Genomic DNA, 17361 nt, shown 5'->3' with positions numbered 1-17361 from the left:
GCTTGGTCTGGTTCAGGGTGAATGGAAGATGTATGTGAAAGGGCAGCTGGACAGGGAGGAACGCAACCTCTACATCATCAACATTACTGCTAGCGATGGATTGTTTTGTTTCTCAGGCAATGGTGGAGGTGACAGTGATGGACACTAACGACAACAATCCTATCTGTGACCAGGTAAGTGAAAAAAAGTGTGCTCTTTTTGAAGGGACAGATACAGCTCGTGAAGAAAAATGCAATGGAAGTTAAATTTACAACAGATAAACCACACAGATCTACCACATTCATTGACTTACCTATCTGTAAAAATAGTTATTGTTAGAGAGTCCTGAACTTTCTTAGTGTCATTTGAAATTTCCAAAATGCAGTGGCTAAGCTTTTTTTGTTTCTTTGCTGTGTTTGTGTGTGTTTCTAGCTGTGTACACTGCTTACATCCCAGAGGACCTCCCAGTCAACAGTGTGCTGCTGAGGGTTGCAGCTACAGATGCAGATATGGGCATCAGTGCCTGGATCCAGTACTCTCTACATGGTCCGGGATCCAAGGACTTCAGCATGGACCCAGACACTGGTATGAACACGGTGCTTCTCTTGAAACACATCCTTCCATTTTTTTCTACTTGAATCAATCCAGTTTGATGCGGCATGGAGCAGGAAACATTGCTTTTTACACATGCAGCCACGCGCGCACACACACACACTATATATATATATATATATACAGTGCCTTGTGAAAGTATTTGGCCCCCTTGAACTTTTCAACCTTTCGCCACGTTTCAGGCTTCAAAGATAAAGATATAAAATTTTAATTTTTTGTCAAGAATCAAAAACAAGTGGGACACAATCGTGAAGTGGAACGAAATTTATTGGATATTTAATACTTTTTTAACAAAAAACTGAAAAGTGGGATGTGCAATATTATTTGGCCCCTTTACTTTCACTGCAGCAAACTCACTCCAGAAGTTCAGTGAGGATCTCTGAATGATCCAATGTTGTCCTAAATGACTGATGATGATAAGTAGAATCCACCCGTGTTGTTGATTCATATATATACACTGTTCAAAAAAATTAAAGGAACACTTTTTATTCTAAGTATTGCATCATATCAGTCAAACATGGGATACTGATCCGGTCAAGTAAGTAAAAGAGGGGGTTTTTAGTCAGCTTCAGCTGATTTGGTGTTCATGAAATTAACAACAGGTGCAGTAGAGGAGTAACAATGAGACAACCCCCAAAACAGGAATGAATTTATCAGTGAAGGCCGCTGGCATTTTTTCCTTCCTAATGTTTTCTGACTGTTTTTCACTAGTTTTGCATTTGGCTAGGTTCACTGTCACTTCTGGTAGCATGAGGCGATACCTGGACCCTACAGAGGTTGCAGAGGTAGCCTAACTCCTCCACATCAATACGTGCCGTTGCCAGAAGGTTTGCTGTGTCTGCCAGCACAGTCTCAAGAGCATGGAGGAGGTTCCAGGAGACAGGCAGTTACTCGAGGAGAGCTGGACAGGGCTGCAGAAGGTCCTCAACCCATCAGCAGGACAGCTATCTGCTCTTTTGTGCATGGAGGACCAGGATGAGCACAGCCAGAGCCCTACAAAATGACCTCCAGCAGGCCACTGGTGTGAATGTCTCTGACCAAGCAATCAGAAAGAGATGTAATGAGAGTGGTCTGAGGGCCTGACATCCTCTAGTGCCCCTGTGCTCGCTGACCGACACCGTGGAGCTTGGTTGACATTTGCCATAGAACACAGGAATTGGCAGGTCCACCACTGGCACCTTGTGCTTTTAACAGATGAGAGCAGGTTCACCCTGAGCACATATAACAGACATGAAAAGATTTGGAGAAGACGTGGAGAACATTATGCTGCCTGTAACATTGTTCAGCATGACTGGTTTGGTGGTGGGTCAATGATGGTGTGGGGAGGCATATCCATGGAGGGATGTACAGACCTCTACAGGCTGGACAATGACACTCTGACTGCCATTAGGTTGCAGGATGAAATCCTTGGACCCATTGTCAGACCCTACATTGGTGCAGTGGTCCTGGATTCCTTCTGGTGCACGATAGTGCCCGGTCTTATGTGGTAAGAGAACTCATGCAGTTCCTGGAGGATGAAGGAATTGATACCATTTGCTGGCCCCCACACTCACCTGACCTGAATTAAATAGAACACCTTTGGTACATTATGTTTTGTTCCATCCGACACCATCAGGTTGCTCCTCAGACTGTCCAGGAGCTCAGTGATGCCCTGGTCCAGTTCTGGGAGGAGATACCCCAGGACACCATCCGTCGTCTCATTCAGAGCTTGTCCTGGTATCGTCAGTCATGCATACAAGCACATGGAGGCCATACAAACTACTGAATACCATTTTGAATTGCTGCCAAGGAATTTCAGCAAGATGGACTAGCCTGCCACATCACTTTTTCACTTTGATTTTGGGGTGTCTTGAATTTAGCCCTCCTAGGGGTTGATAATTATCATTTCCATTAAACAATGTGGCATCTTTTCATTCCAAACACATTAACCAGTCCATATCAATGTAAATATCCAGTTTGTTTTTCCCCCGCATTGAAATATGTGTTTTCAAAGTGTTCCTTTAATTTTTTTGAGCAGTGTATATGTATATATATATTAGGGTTGAGCCCTGTGACAGACTGGCGACCTGTTCAGGGTGTCCCCTGCCTTCGCCCGAGACACCTGGGATAGGCTCCAGCACCCCCCGCGACCCTAGTGAGGATAGAGCAGTGTATAGAAAATGGATGGATGGATATTAGGGTTGTCAAAATTAGCGTGTTAACACAGATTAATCCAATGCCAGAATTCATTACATTAAAATTTTTAACATAATTAGCGTATCTGCAGCGCAGTATGACAACACATTTCGGGTATTTTAAATTTGATACATCGCTTCCATCGCTAAGCTGAGTTCAGAATACAGGTGAGGGACAGAGAGGAGGACAGACAAAAAGATAAACAAGAAAATCATTCAGAGAGTGCAGTGCTCCACCAAGACCGTTTATTCCTCAGTTTGTGTGTTCAGAAATCACGGCAACACAGGATCTTGGGGCCTCATTTATAAAGCTTGCGTACGCACAAAACAAGGCAAAGGTTGTGATTTATAAAAACAAACTTGGCGTGAGAATGTGCACACCAGTGCGCCAATCTTGATTCTTGATGCTTCCTTACGCACAAAACAGGGCGTAAATCACAAACTTTGCGTAGAAAATGGCGTACGCTGTGTACGTTGTGATTTCTAAAACAAACTTGGTGTGAGAATGTGCGCACCGGTGCGCCAACTTTGATGCTTGCTTAAGCACATTTTGGAGACAGAGGGAATGGCAGTGCCGGAGGGTGAAGTGGCGAATTGAAACCAGATTGATCTCAAACCTTTATTGTTATCACGCATTAGACTTGTAGAGCCGGGTAATCATAAACCCTCATTGTTGTAGATGTTCATATAGTGCGTCATTCGGCCGACGACTGTATTTGCAGAACTATGTTCACATATCAACAGGGGCGGATTGAACGTTATTTCATTCGGTCGTTTGACCGAAGGGCCGGTCCACATCTGGGGCCGGTGCGGTGATCTTTATTAAATAATTTTGTTTACTGATCACCTGGCACCCGTATGGCTCATCAGGGAAAGCAGAAGACCCATTTGCAGGGGTGGTCTCCGACGCAGTGGCCCGGGTTCGATTCCTGCCCGCGGCACTTTTATGCATGTCTTCTCCCCATTTCCTGTCACTCTTCACTGCAACTATCACAGTAAAAAGGCAAAAAAAAGTAAAGAATTTTGTTTATTTATCCATATGCGGCCGAATGGGATGAGCGTCCAACCATTAATCAGCCCTGTACAGGCACGCAGGCACATATGCTTCACACCACAACCCCCGAGTGAAAATGAATTTGTCTATGTGAACCGAAAAAAATGCACATTCAGTCAGTTTACAAATTATTTGTACATCGGACATGATCATAGCAAATTTAGTGGCAGGGTGGCCTGGGTCAACACATGATTGATTCATCCTGACGCACAGCAGTGAAAAGACTGCCGGCCGGCGCTGCACAAAATGCCGTGGATCCCGCAGCTTATTTATATACAGATACATTCATGAGTTACTTTGCATTGACCATTCAGGGTAAAATGTGGGTGTGGGTGCAATCTTCCAGCTGGTGTGTGATTTATCAAGAAATTGCATGCAGCTGTGCTTACGCACAGTTTTATAAATCAGGGGCGAAGGGCATACGCCCATTTCGTATTTTCGGCGTACGCAAACTTTAGTATGGATCCTACGCAATGTTTTATAAATGAGGCCCCTGGCCATTTAATATAGGTTGACCTAAAAAATTAAATAAATACTAAATTAACTTGCGTGCGCAAAGGCATGTGTTGTGCATGCGTAGGTTATGTCGTACAGATGCTGAATTGAGTGACTGAAATATGTAACAGGTGGAGTGATTGATGCAGGTAACTGAAACAGGTGTTACCGACCGATTCTGCTGGCCGTCGAACCGTGGTTGGGCAGCGGGTCGGGTAGTGCTCGCCTGCTTAGCTTAGCACAGCTTCGTTCATTGGTAACAGCCAATACAAGTCCAAATAAACTTTGCAGATGGAGAACGAAGAGAACTTATTGAACCGGCAGCAACTGTCCACGCTTATAGTTTATCCAGAATACACTGGCTTCTCACACTGGCCTCTATGATCGGCTATATCATCAAGGTGCAGCTCACTGTACCTGCGCTTTCAAACTCGTCTCTGCAACACACACACCGCTCCTCCTTACCTCACCCTCACTCATACACACACACCATTCTCTCTCACATATCCATGGATCCAACTATAAGCGCATCACTACAAAATCTAGTGAGGTGGTCCTTGTGTCATTTCTGACCTTCCCTGAAAATTTCATCCCAATCCGTTAGTCTGTTTTAGAGCTAATGCTGCAGACAGACAAGACAGATTCACAGACATATTTTTCCCTTTTTTTTCGTTTTTCTTTTGGGTTCTGTTTGTGTTAAAGCAAGTCTGCAGCAGGCTTAAGTTGTATCTATGTGCAATAAATAAACACATGGTTCATAAACCAGTTTGACTAGATTATTTTGAATGCACTTATCAACTCCGCGACATCCCCCTCCACCGCCCAGCACCAACCACAAGTAAATTCTCAACCTAGGGGAAACACTGTTGTTGTCATGGTTAACAGTGACGCCGTCCCGGTCACTATATCTTGCAATGGAAAATCCTGAACAAATCCATGGATCCAGACTATAAGCTGCATCACTGTGAAAATTTAATGAGGTGGTCTTTCTGTCATTTCTGACCTGCCTTGAAAATTTCCTCCAAATCCGTTAGTCTGTTTTTGAGTCATGGACAGCTTCACAGACAAACGTACACCGATCGTCACAAAACTCCTCCGTTCCTTGGCGGAGTAATAAACAAATTGACACTGAGGGGAAAGTCACTCTGCACATGTTGACTATGTTTGGATCAAGCATACAGCTGTACGGCAGCTTCTCAACAGTGAAAATAATCCAAACTAAATATGGTTCCAGACTCACCAATGAGCTCCAAATGTGTTTGAGATCGACCCTGACACAATTTAGACCAGATTCAGAATACTGGCAGCTCAGTTCCTCCATGAGGCAGCAAGGATATAAGGGAGTGATATAAGACAGTAAAAAAATAAAAATGTTCAATGTTTAAATTTTTTGAGATTTAGATCATTCTAAAAGTATAAGAAGTTGGTTCAGATTGTTCAGTCATTATTTTTAACTTTATTTTCAGATGCACGTTTATATCAAAACTTATTTATGAATAAATATTGTCAAAATGTTTTTTACCATCCTGAATTTATTTTACTTGACGGTAAGTTATTAATTACATGCTAATAAACTGCCAGTTTACATAAATCACAACTAATTCAAGGTAGACATTAAAGATTTTCTGGAACCTTTGGCTTTGTTACATTTTCTCTGATTGGACCTCTTTGAATTTTAATTAAATATCCTGCGCTAAACAGCACATTGGCAATCTTTGTGAATACAAAAAAACCCCAAAGATGGAACAGTCCACCAACTTACAGGCAATATGCACCTCTACAGCAGTGGTCGGCAACTGGCGGCCCGCGGGCCAAAACTGGCCTGTCAGGAATAATATCTGGCCACCAGATGATTTTGAAAATTTGATTTGGGACGGAGCCAAGCCAGTCCGTCACCGCAGCATGAAACTTCGTGGTCGGCTGCTGCTGAGCATTTCCGCGTTCGCGCTACTTGGTCGAACAAGTTGTACCAGCCAGATGTCACTGACCAACAGTGTGTGCAAAACATGTGTGTCTCGGGAGTCAATTTTTAATACATCTGTGATCAGAATTGAGACCTGTGTCCCAAGCAGCGGCGATTGGCTGTAGAAGCTCGCTGCTCGCGGTATCGTTGCAACCGCCCCCCCCCCCCCCCCGCTCGCGGAATCGGAGCGCACCCCCCGCAGGTTGGCCCGCTGTTCGATTGTTTATAAACATTTTGGCCCGAAGCCACATCTACTTGCCGACCCCTGCTCTACAGGAAGGAGTTTTCTTTTCATTAAAGCACAGGTGTATAATAAACATGTTAAGTGCATATGTATTCCCTTCTTTCTTGAATCTGTTTGCTCATGCAAAATTAAACACGATTAATATAGATTAAAAAGGAATTCTATATAATTGTGATTAATTGAAAATAATCTGCAGGAACCCTGTGATTAATCAGATTTTTAAAAAATTAATCGTTTGACAGTACTTACACACACACACACACACATATATATATATATATGTACACACACACACACCCATTCAATGGGGGGGGGGGGGGGGTCACTTACAAATGTCCTTATGTGGCCGGTCTGGCCTAACTCTTTCTCCTCTGTGTTGTGTGTGAGTGGGAATGAAAATGGCAGACCACGCTGTTGCATGACAGCTGGTTTATTTTTTGTTCCCATTCCTGATGAAATTCAGTTCAATTTAATTCAAAAACCTTTATTTGTCCCCAAGGGGCAATTAAAAAAGGCATACAAGCAGCTTAAGAAGGACAACCAAGCAAGACATGCAATTGCACACAAAAAGACAAAACAACATTAACCCGTTAAGCTGCAGTCAATTCCAGCCGTTTTCAGTACAAAAAAATCGCTAATATTCTATTTTTAAATTAAAAAAATTACGAAAAATACGGGGAATATTGGACGCGCATCGCGAGATGCATTTCCTTGAAAACAACCGATTCGTGGATTTTATACCGACTTCAGGACATGTTTTGGACAAAATAGTTTACTGTCTTGTGTTGTCTGGATGTACACACGTGGACAAAATTGTTGGTACCCCTCAGTTAAAGAAGGAAAAACCCACAATTCTCACTGAAATCATTGAAACTCACAAAGTAACAATAAATATAAAATATTGAAAATAAGTAATAAAACAGCCATCACTTTTGAAATTGTTGATTTACATAATTATTTAAAAACAAACTAATGAACAGGCTGGACAAAAATGAGGTACCTCTATAAACGATTGACACTAATTTGACCAGAGTGGACATGATCTAACTCAGGTGTGTCATTTTAATTGACATCACAGGTGTTTCCAAACTTCATAAATCAGTCCAGTACTGCTATTTACAAGGCAGACAACGGTAGTCACCCTGCCTGTTTGGTGGAAAAAGGTGTGGTACCCACACTGAACATGGACAACAGAAAAGCGAAGGAGAGAATTGTCCCAGGACAGCCGAAAAAAATTATAGACAAACATCTTAAAGGTAAAGGCTATAAGACCATCTCTAACAGCTTGGAAGTTCCTGTGACAACAGTGGCTCATATTATTCAGAAGTTCAAGCCCACGGGACAGTAGCCAACCTCCCTGGAACGTGCGCAAGAGGAAAATTGATGACAAATTGAAGAGACGGATCGTTGGAATTGTATCCAAAGAGCCCAGAGCAACCTCCAAAGAAATTAAAGGTGAACTCCAAGGCCAAGGTACATCAGTGTCAGATCGCACCATTCGTCGTTGTTTGAGCCAAAGTGGACTTCATGGGAGACGACCAAGGAGGACACCACTGCTGAAAAAACTCATAAAAAAGCGAGACTGGAATTTGCAAAATGCATGTTGACAAGCCACAAAGCTTCCTGGGAGAATGTCCTTTGGACAGATGAGACCAAACTGGAGCTTTTTGGTAAGGCACATCAACTCTATGTTCATAGACTCAAAAACCAAGCATACGAAGAAAGAACACTGTCCCTACGGTGAACATGGAGGAGGCTCAGTAATGTTTTGGGGCTGCTTTGCTGCAATCTGGCACAGGGTGTTTGAAAGTGTGCAAGGTACGATGAATCTGAAGACTATCAAGGCATTCTGGAGAGAAATGTGCTGCTAGTGTCAGAAAGCTTGGTCTCAGTCGCAGGTCATGGTCTTCCACAGGACAACGATCCAAACACACAGCCAAACACCCAAGATGGCTGAGAGAAAAGCGTTGGACTATTCTAAAGTGGCCTTCTATGAGCCCAGATCTGAATCCCATTGAACATATGTGGAAGGAGCTGAAACATGCCATTTGGAGAAGACACCCATCAAACCTGAGACAACTGGAGCTGTTTGCTCATGAGGAGTGGGCCAGCAGGCTTAACATTTTTCAGTTTCTGTCTACAGGCTGGGACAAGATGGACAAGGCAGTGATCGGAGTGTCCCACAGCTGCATTGGGAACTGAACGATTGGCGTCTTTATAGTGGCTTGGCAGTGGTCCAGTGTGTTTTTGTCTCTGGTGGGGCACCATGAAACAAATGGCAATGATGTCACAAGGAAAAGAAATTCAATAACAATGTGAAACAAAACCAGGGAGGTGCTTGCTTGGGGTGGACGGGTGTCCCGCCCGTATGCATCGAGCTGACCAGATGAACCAGTTTCTTCCACTGCTGGTGGTCTTGTGCCAGCAGTTCTGCATCCTCCACGCAGCTCCGTGCTGTTTGAGGTTGCCCATAACGACGTTGAGCCACCAGTGGGGGCTTGCCTCATGGTCGCATCTCCAGCCTGCGGCCGTCGGGTCAAACTGGAAGAATGGCTCTCATCGGATGGGCAGGAGGAAGGCGGACGATTTTGGGTGAAATTAATAATTTTCAATGAAGATAACATAAATTATCAGAAATATATTCCAAAGAGTAGACATTATTAATGTGATAATGACTATTATAAAAGAAAACGGCTGATTTTTAATAGAATATATAATATATATACACACACACATACATATATATATAACATGCCTCTAATAATTTGCAGCAACACAAGAAGTACAAGACAAGATGTATTTCATAATTCCTTTATGGACTGACTCTTTTTTTTTAAGGTTATATAATTTTCCAGAGATTTCATGTGTTACAGTTTCCAGAGGCCCAGGTGCAGGAATTCAGACTCGACACAGAAGTAGTACAGTAAAGGCTTTTATTTTACAAAATGAGAATCAACAGGAAAGAGACCACAACCAGTAGTGACAAAAGGTCACACTACAAAATACGCGTAATGCCTAGAACAGGAGAAGGTCCTCTAGCGGCTGCTACAACAAGATGAGCAATACTAATCATACACGATAACAGGGTTTAAAATACTAACCTGACAAATACAAAATATGCTATTCTGCTCAAAAGGTTAAAGAAAACTACCAATCTGGTTCAGAGGAATACTGGGACTTAACTGGGGGAAACAAGGAGAGGGGTCCAGATGAAGAGGCAGGGGAATCTTGGGTGTGGGCTGTGGGATGTGGCGAGACAGGTGGCCAAAAGGAAGAGCTGTGTGTGGGTTTGGCACAGTAGACCCGGAGACCCAGTGCAGGAGACAAGGTCCAGGGAAAGCCGGAGTGGTTTCAGAGGCAGGCGACTGAGGGTCTAGGGGGGTGACATGAGCAGGCAGAAGTCCAGACTAAAAAAGGAGCAGAGAAGCAGAATTAACCAGGGTCTTCAGGAATGTGAGCATTAGACTGAACAATGCAGAGGACTGACTATTGGTTGTTCACAGTCTGGCTTCGAGAAGAAAGTAGCATCTGTCTTTATGGAGAGAGTGAAGTGGCTGATTGGATCACTCCCACCTGCTCATGCTCTGCTCAGCTGATTAGTTATGAGGCGCACCTGTGCTGCAGCTCCACCTGCATGCACGTCACCAAGGAGAGGGAAAGGAGGGGGAAGAGAGAATACTGTCAGTACCTCGAGCCTGCAGCTGTTGGCGTGACATAATGCTTTGTTGCATGTTGTGTACTTTAAAATTCCTCTCTGTTGTAAAGTTAAACAAATATTAAAGGACAAAGTATTGTAAACCAGTAAAATCTTCTGCCTATATTTAATATCTTTGTTGTTGTCAGTGTTAATGGACCAAAAAAAGAAGTTATTTTCATTACATATACTTTAAATTAATCGACCATTTAATCAGTTGTCAGAATGTTTTCCTGCCAAATACTGTAATGAATTCAAAAAATCCGTATCGGTCAGGACTTACCAAATAGCACATTGGCCCTTTTAGTGGGAAATTTGAATGCAAAAAAAACCCCAGACGGAACAGTTGACTGACGCGCCAACATGCACACTCTGCAGAAAGGAGTTTTCTTTTTACTGAAGCACTTCCAGCTTAAAGTCCCACATGATCGCGAAGCATGCGTTAGTCAGGCATTCTATCAAGAACCTTTAAAGGTGTTTAATAAACACCTTAAATGCATATATATGAAGAGTTCATTTGCAAAACAGGTAACTCCGTTTTATACATTTTCAGAAAACTAATTTTTTTATTGTTTACTTGAGATAATAATAATAATAACACTAATAATTATTTTTCTCTATTTTGTCATGTATTTTTCTACTGAGTCAAATCCACTCAACTTCAGTTTGATTGATATTATCTCAAGTAAACAATAAAAAAGTTTTCTGAAAATGTATCAAAACGGAGTTATCTGTTTTTGCAAATGGACTCTTCACATGTTCTTATATTTTTCTCTTCTTTCTTGAGTCTGTTTGCACATGCAAAATGAAATGTGATTAATATAAATTAAAAATGAATTCTATTTAATAATGATTAATCAATATTAATCCACAGCAACCCTATGATTAATCTGATTAAACATTTCAATCGTTTGACAGCATTAAAGCTCGTGTCCGGAGTTTGAATCGCAGCGTCTCCCAAAACACTGTTGGTCCCACCCTCCCTCTGATTTCGCCCCTTTATTTGTGCACGCGCGCAGTACCTGACAGGAGTGCCCGAATGCTGCAGCATCTTGCCTGTTTTGCTGTTTTCCACTCCTCTACATTTAGTACATTTTGTAAATAATAAAGGAATTACGTTAGAATTCTGTATTGAGTCTAACTTGTCCTAATACCAAAATAACATGAATCTGCTAGGACGAACGAGTAAAGTTTCACTATATGATTACACTCGTGTATCCCTCTCGATGACGTTGTTTATCAAACTTAGTGCATTTACGCATGTATATGTGTTACATTGTTTTTTATTTCTATCTAGAGTTCAGAATTGCATGACTCCTCTGACGAAGAGTATGTCCCAGACGCCCCAACATCTTCCTCCAGAGGTCGGGCATCTAAACGAAGCCGTCAAGCGGGCTATGGAGGGCCGTGGTCGGGGAGCAACGCGAGCACCCCGAGCCAAAAAACGTCCTGCAGTCTCTTGGCCTGACAAGCCGTGGGATTAGTAACTTTTCTGGAAGTTGCTGATCCCTGATGCTCTCTCCTCCACAAGCAAAACAAATGTGCTCGCGGTTGCGTAGTGCGTAGCTCGCCCACCTCTGCATGGGCTTGCTTGCTGTGCGCATAACCGTTGATTGACAGCATGACAAAGCTGAAGCTCGAACTTGATTGGTTGGCAGCGACCGGCGCTTTTTGGAATAACATGGGGGTCTATGAGAGGAAGGCGGAGCTCATGAATAAATTTTCATATCGCGTCATACTAACATTATATTATAGTATCGAACTAGACTAACACATTAAGCTTTGTTAAACAATGATACATAAATTGAAAACAAACGGAAACTCCGGACACGAGCTTTAATGTAAGTATACACTATATATATATATATATATATATATATATATATATATATATATATAAAATCATGGAAAAAATTATTTGACCACCCTTGTTTTCTTCAATTTCTTGTTCATTTTCATGTCTGGTACAAATAAAGGTACATTTGTTTAGACAAATATAATGATAACAACAAAAATAGCTTATAAGAGTTTAATTTTAGGGCTGATATCTGTCCATTTTCCATGGTTTTCTTTTTAATGACCAAAATCACTTAAGTTCTTACATCGAAAGCTATGATATATGCATCACTGTCTCTGCTGCTGCTGCTCTATACTACTACTAATAATAATAATAATGATAATAGTAATGAATTAGATTTATATAGCACTTTTTTAAATTAAGGCATACTCAAAGTGCTTCACAATGGATCCATTATTCATTCACTCACACATTCTCACTCTGGTGGTAATAAGCTACATTTGTAGTCACAGCTGCCCTGAGGCAGACTGACGGAAGCGTGGCTGCCAATCCGCGCCAACGGACCCTCCAACCACCACCAACATTCACACACATTCGTACACCAGTGTGAGAGCAGCACTGGAGGCAAGGCGGGCAAAGTGTCTTGCCCAAGGACACAACAGCACATGACTAGGTCAGAGCAGGAATCGGATGGCTGACCCATCACTCATTGGATGACCCGCTCTACCACCTGAGCCACAGCCGCCACCTCAATATTCACTCTTTGTGACATATTTGTAAATAGAGACTGTTTACACTACATTTAAGATTTTTGTCTTGCACCTTCTTGTTTGCACTGTGAAGAAGCTCTCCAAGGGGCGGCATGGCTCAGTGGGTAGAGTGGCCATCTTGCAACCGAAGGGTTGCCGGTTCGATCCTCGCCCCGTCGTGCTCGAGGTGTCCTTGAGCAAGACACCTAACCCCGAATTGCTCCTGATGGGGTCATGGTTAGCGCCTTGCTTGACAGCTTCCGCCATCAGTGTGTGAATGTGTATGTGAATGTGATGTATCATGTAAAGCGCTTTGGGTACCTTGCAGGTATAGTAAAGCGCTATATAAATACAGACCATTTACCATTCCAATGTCATTTTACTCTGTATAATGACAATACAGCACATTCTGTTCTATTGTATTGATTGTGCTGCCAAAAACAGTGCTATTCCGAATTCCATGTTTTCTGTCTCTTTCAGTCACATGATATACACAGGAGTTAGGACTGATTCATAACCATTGTTTCTGATGAATGCAGCCATGCATCTTAGCATGCTCTCCACCAGCTTCTGACACTGTCACAGCAGACTATTCCTGTTGCTCAAATTCAAACATATTTGCTTTGTTTTTGGGCTTATGATTCTCCATTTATCGTTTGATTATTTTCCACAGGTTTTCAGTTGGATTTAGATCTGGTGATTGAGAAGGCCAAGGCATGGTTCCAATGTTCTGGTTCTCCATCCAGGCTTTAACTGACCTTGCTGTGTGGCAAGGGGCATTGTGTTGTAGGAGAATCCAGTCACTGGAGGCAAGAAAGAGTTTTCCAGCTGATGGAAGAAAACTGTTTTCAAGAGTAGCCCCAAACATGACCTGGTTCACTGGTCCTGTTTCACCCAGACTGAAACTACCCCAGATGGTTCCTGATCCACCACCATGTTTTCCTGTAGGGGCAGACAGTCTGGTTTGTAGCTTCTCCAGGCTTCCTCCTAACTAGTAAGTTGGCTAGAGTGGGCATCAACTGAAAACTGGATTCATCCCTGAAGAGAACCTTAGTCCAATCATTAACAGTCCAATCCTTGTGATCCCAGCAAAGACTAACCGGGCTTTCCTCTGCCTATCCTTGATGAAGGGCTTCTTCCTGCCCTGTGTGACTTCAGATCAGCTTCAAGAAGTCGGTTTCTAACTTTCCTTGCCAAACAAGTTACATTTCTCGACAGTGCCGACCCATTGTTCATGTACCTGGAGCCGTAACAATAATTCCTGACACAGGAACAGTTGAGTCCACTGTCATCTCGTGGGGTAGAAAGACATTTCCTGCCGAAACCGGCTAGCACTTTGGTAGTACCATGTTCAGCTTGTTTTTTCTTGATGTAATGAACAGCCGTCTTGGAGCTCTTCAGTTTTGTCACTACCTGTATACTCGTGCCAATTTCGAGCAGTGCCAAGATGGCTGCCTTTGTGGCTTCTGTTGTGTTTAAAGAAATGTGTATCTGTAAGAAAACAAGGATGCTTCGTCAATTTGGGTTTAAGGTTTAGTGTTGTTCCTCATAACTACCACAAGAGAGCAGAAAGGCAGCCCGGAGTGCTCTGTGTGTGACAATGAAGTCGACAGAAGAACGAGAAGCTGTGTGAAGACCGCATTAAACGAGTGTGAATAAACAAAGCCATTGTTCACTAACTTGTTCCTATTCTCCATCGTTTTTCACCTTTGGGCCAACTGAAACTCTGTCTGTTATAAACACAACAGCGTCACATAATTCTGTTGTTTTAGGCATTATGCGAGAGCTGACAACGGTTCGAATGCACGCAGGAAACCGCTCTAGGACATTGCAAGTACAGTGCTGCTTATCACATGAAATGGCTCTTACATACCCTGGGAATACAATTAATCTTAAGCATGTCAAATAGGACATAAAGTATTATGTAATCAGCTGCATTTTTGTTCATTGTATTCTTCAGGTAATATACCTTTAGTGGTACCAGGCATTGAAATGAACAAGAAATTGAAGAAAACAAGCGTGGTCGAATAATTTTTCCATGACTGTGTGTGTGTGTGTGTGTGTGTGTGTGTGTGTGTGTGTGTGTGTGTGTGTGTGTGTGTGTGTGTGTGTGTGTGTGTGTGTACTTTAGACACATCGATTTTTTTTTACTTGTTTCTTATAATGTTTCACATCTTGTGTCTAACTTGTCCAGGTGAGATCAAGTCATCTGTCATTCTGGACCGTGAGGTGACACACAATTACAGACTGGTTGCCCAGGCAACTGATGGTGGTGGGCTATGGTGCCGTGCTGAGGTACAGCTGACAGTGACTGATGTGAATGACAACGCGCCCATTTTCACCCTGTCACAGTACACCACCAGCGTCTACGAAGACACACTCACTAAAGCCCTGCTTACCCGCATCCAGGCTGTAGACCCCGATGAAGGTGATTTACTTACTGCTGCCAGTACTATTGCTATTATCATTTATGTTTCTACTTCTGCTATTTTGAGTAGTTCTTTAAAAGCTAATCTATGTATTATTTATAAAACACTTTTCATATATAAAATCCAGCGTGCATTGTTTCTCAAAACATCTGTTAAATAGAGATGGTACAATTCAAAAGTAACAAAAAAGTTAACCGAAATCATTACAAAGACACAAGGGAGACAAAATTTAGGAAAAATTTCTTAACAGTATCGAGAAAGACACAGTATTGATCAGTAATTGATTAATTGTTAAAATAAATTAAATACACTGGCCATTGTTCCACATGTCGTTAAAGCCATTTTTAACCATGGACATGGATATCACAACATCAGCAGAAGCCAACAGCTGTCCCAGAAATCTTTGTCATAGTGGCCTCTGGGTAGCTAAAACCCCACACTAACAGCCATATAAGCGCTGAAAAACACCTGTTCCATCCACAACAATCAGAATTAAAACATGACACAACTGAAATAACAAATACAAAACTACTCATTTTAACTATTTGGATTTGAGAGGGCTGCACAGTGGTGTCGTGGTTAGCACGTCCCAGCTTTCCCGGGATCTTTCTGCATGGAGTTTGCATGTTATCCCTGTGCATGCGTGGGTTTTCTCCGGGTACTCCGGCTTCCTCCCACAGTCCAAAAATATGCTGAGGTTAATTGGTTACTCTAAATTGCCCGTAGGTGTGAATGTGAGTGTGATTGTTTGTCTGTATATGTAGCCCTGTGACAGACTGGCGACCTGTCCAGGGTGTCCCCTGCCTTCACCTGAGTCAGCTGGGATAGGCTCCATCTCCACCGCGACCCTAGTGAGGATAAAGCGGTGTATAGAGAATGGATGGATGGATGGATTTGAGAGGGGACATTCCCATTGTGCTTGCCAACACAGAACTACCTGTAGATCGAGCAACCACCTCCTTGGTTCACATAGCAAACAAGCTGTAGTCTTCCATCTAATTAAATAGTAATATACTCCAGCAGGTGGAACAACAAGGTACTACAGCAACTGTGTTAATGTAATACATTTTCTGGCATGGTGTCTCTCTTTGGTGTTAATATATTTTTAATCTGTTAAATAATTAATGTCAGTTACCATTCAGCTTTAAAACATTGAATGTATACATAACACTTGTCTTCTTTCTCTGCAGCAGGTCTGGGTCGTATGGTGGTTTATTCCCTGGCTGACTCTGCAGGAGGTTTTTTCTCCATTGACAAGTCCTCAGGCATTGTGGCACTGGAACACACTCTAGACCGTGAAGTCCAGTCAGCTTATCAGATAACAGTCTGTGCATCTGATCAGGGATCTCCCATGCCCTTCTACTCATTGGTAAATGTCACAATAACTGTTCTCGATATCAATGACAATCCTCCTGTGTTTGAACGGCGTGATCAGCTGGCAACAGTACCTGAGGATGTGGGAGTTGGCACTGAGGTTCTGAGAGTTTACGCTGCCAGCAAGGACATTGGGACCAATGCTGAGATCACTTACAGTATCCGATCAGGAAATGAGCATGGGAAGTTTCACATCCACCCGTTAACTGGTGAGTGACATCTCTGCATAGGTCAGCCCATGAAAACATGTTTTTAGATGTCTTTTTTGCAAATTTATTAGAAATGATAAAGATCACTCTTTCGACCCTTAAATTTGTACATTGTGGAAGCTTATTTGGCAGCAGTTACAGCTTCACCTGCAAATACTGTGGATGCAAATCTCAAACCACAAACATGTTTTTAGAAAGCCATCTGCCTCGACCGGTTGGGTGAGAGTGGGGATGGGGGAGATGGGGATAGCAGGAGGTGTTTGGGGTGGAAATGCCAGGATAGCAGGTGGTGAGGCCAGCAGCTGCAGATCGGGGACGTATAGCTCCAGATCCAGAGAGATATGTGGAGAGAACAAGCACAGAATACAGGACCTCAGGAAAAACACAAAGTTAGTGACAAGTAATGGTAATATACAGTGGTGGAAAAAAGTTTTTGTAGAACTCTAATCCAGCCAGGATTAGAGTTCTACTGCATGCTAATGGCTGGACTACTAAATATTTATTTGATGATGTGATCCATCTATCCATCCATCCATCCATTTTCTTCCGCTTATCCGGGGCCAGGTCGCGGAGGCAGCAGGAAAAGC

The 17361-nt window shown here is 42.6% G+C and overlaps 1 protein-coding gene across 1 annotated transcript in view; it reads left to right on the top strand.

The window, feature by feature from the left end:
• fat3a (FAT atypical cadherin 3a) overlaps positions 1 to 17361 on the top strand; it is a 394840-nt gene that overhangs the window by 205733 nt on the left and 171746 nt on the right. The window contains 5 exon segments of the mRNA XM_051958357.1: positions 2 to 103; positions 105 to 177; positions 412 to 564; positions 14957 to 15190; positions 16385 to 16774. Coding sequence (XP_051814317.1) covers positions 2 to 103; positions 105 to 177; positions 412 to 564; positions 14957 to 15190; positions 16385 to 16774 — 952 coding nt within the window.

The sequence above is a fragment of the Acanthochromis polyacanthus genome, chromosome 13 (assembly GCF_021347895.1).
Source record: "Acanthochromis polyacanthus isolate Apoly-LR-REF ecotype Palm Island chromosome 13, KAUST_Apoly_ChrSc, whole genome shotgun sequence".
NCBI lineage: Eukaryota > Metazoa > Chordata > Actinopteri > Pomacentridae > Acanthochromis > Acanthochromis polyacanthus.
The sequence above is the reverse complement of the archived record's forward strand: the minus strand, read 5'-3'. Positions and strand labels throughout refer to the sequence as shown.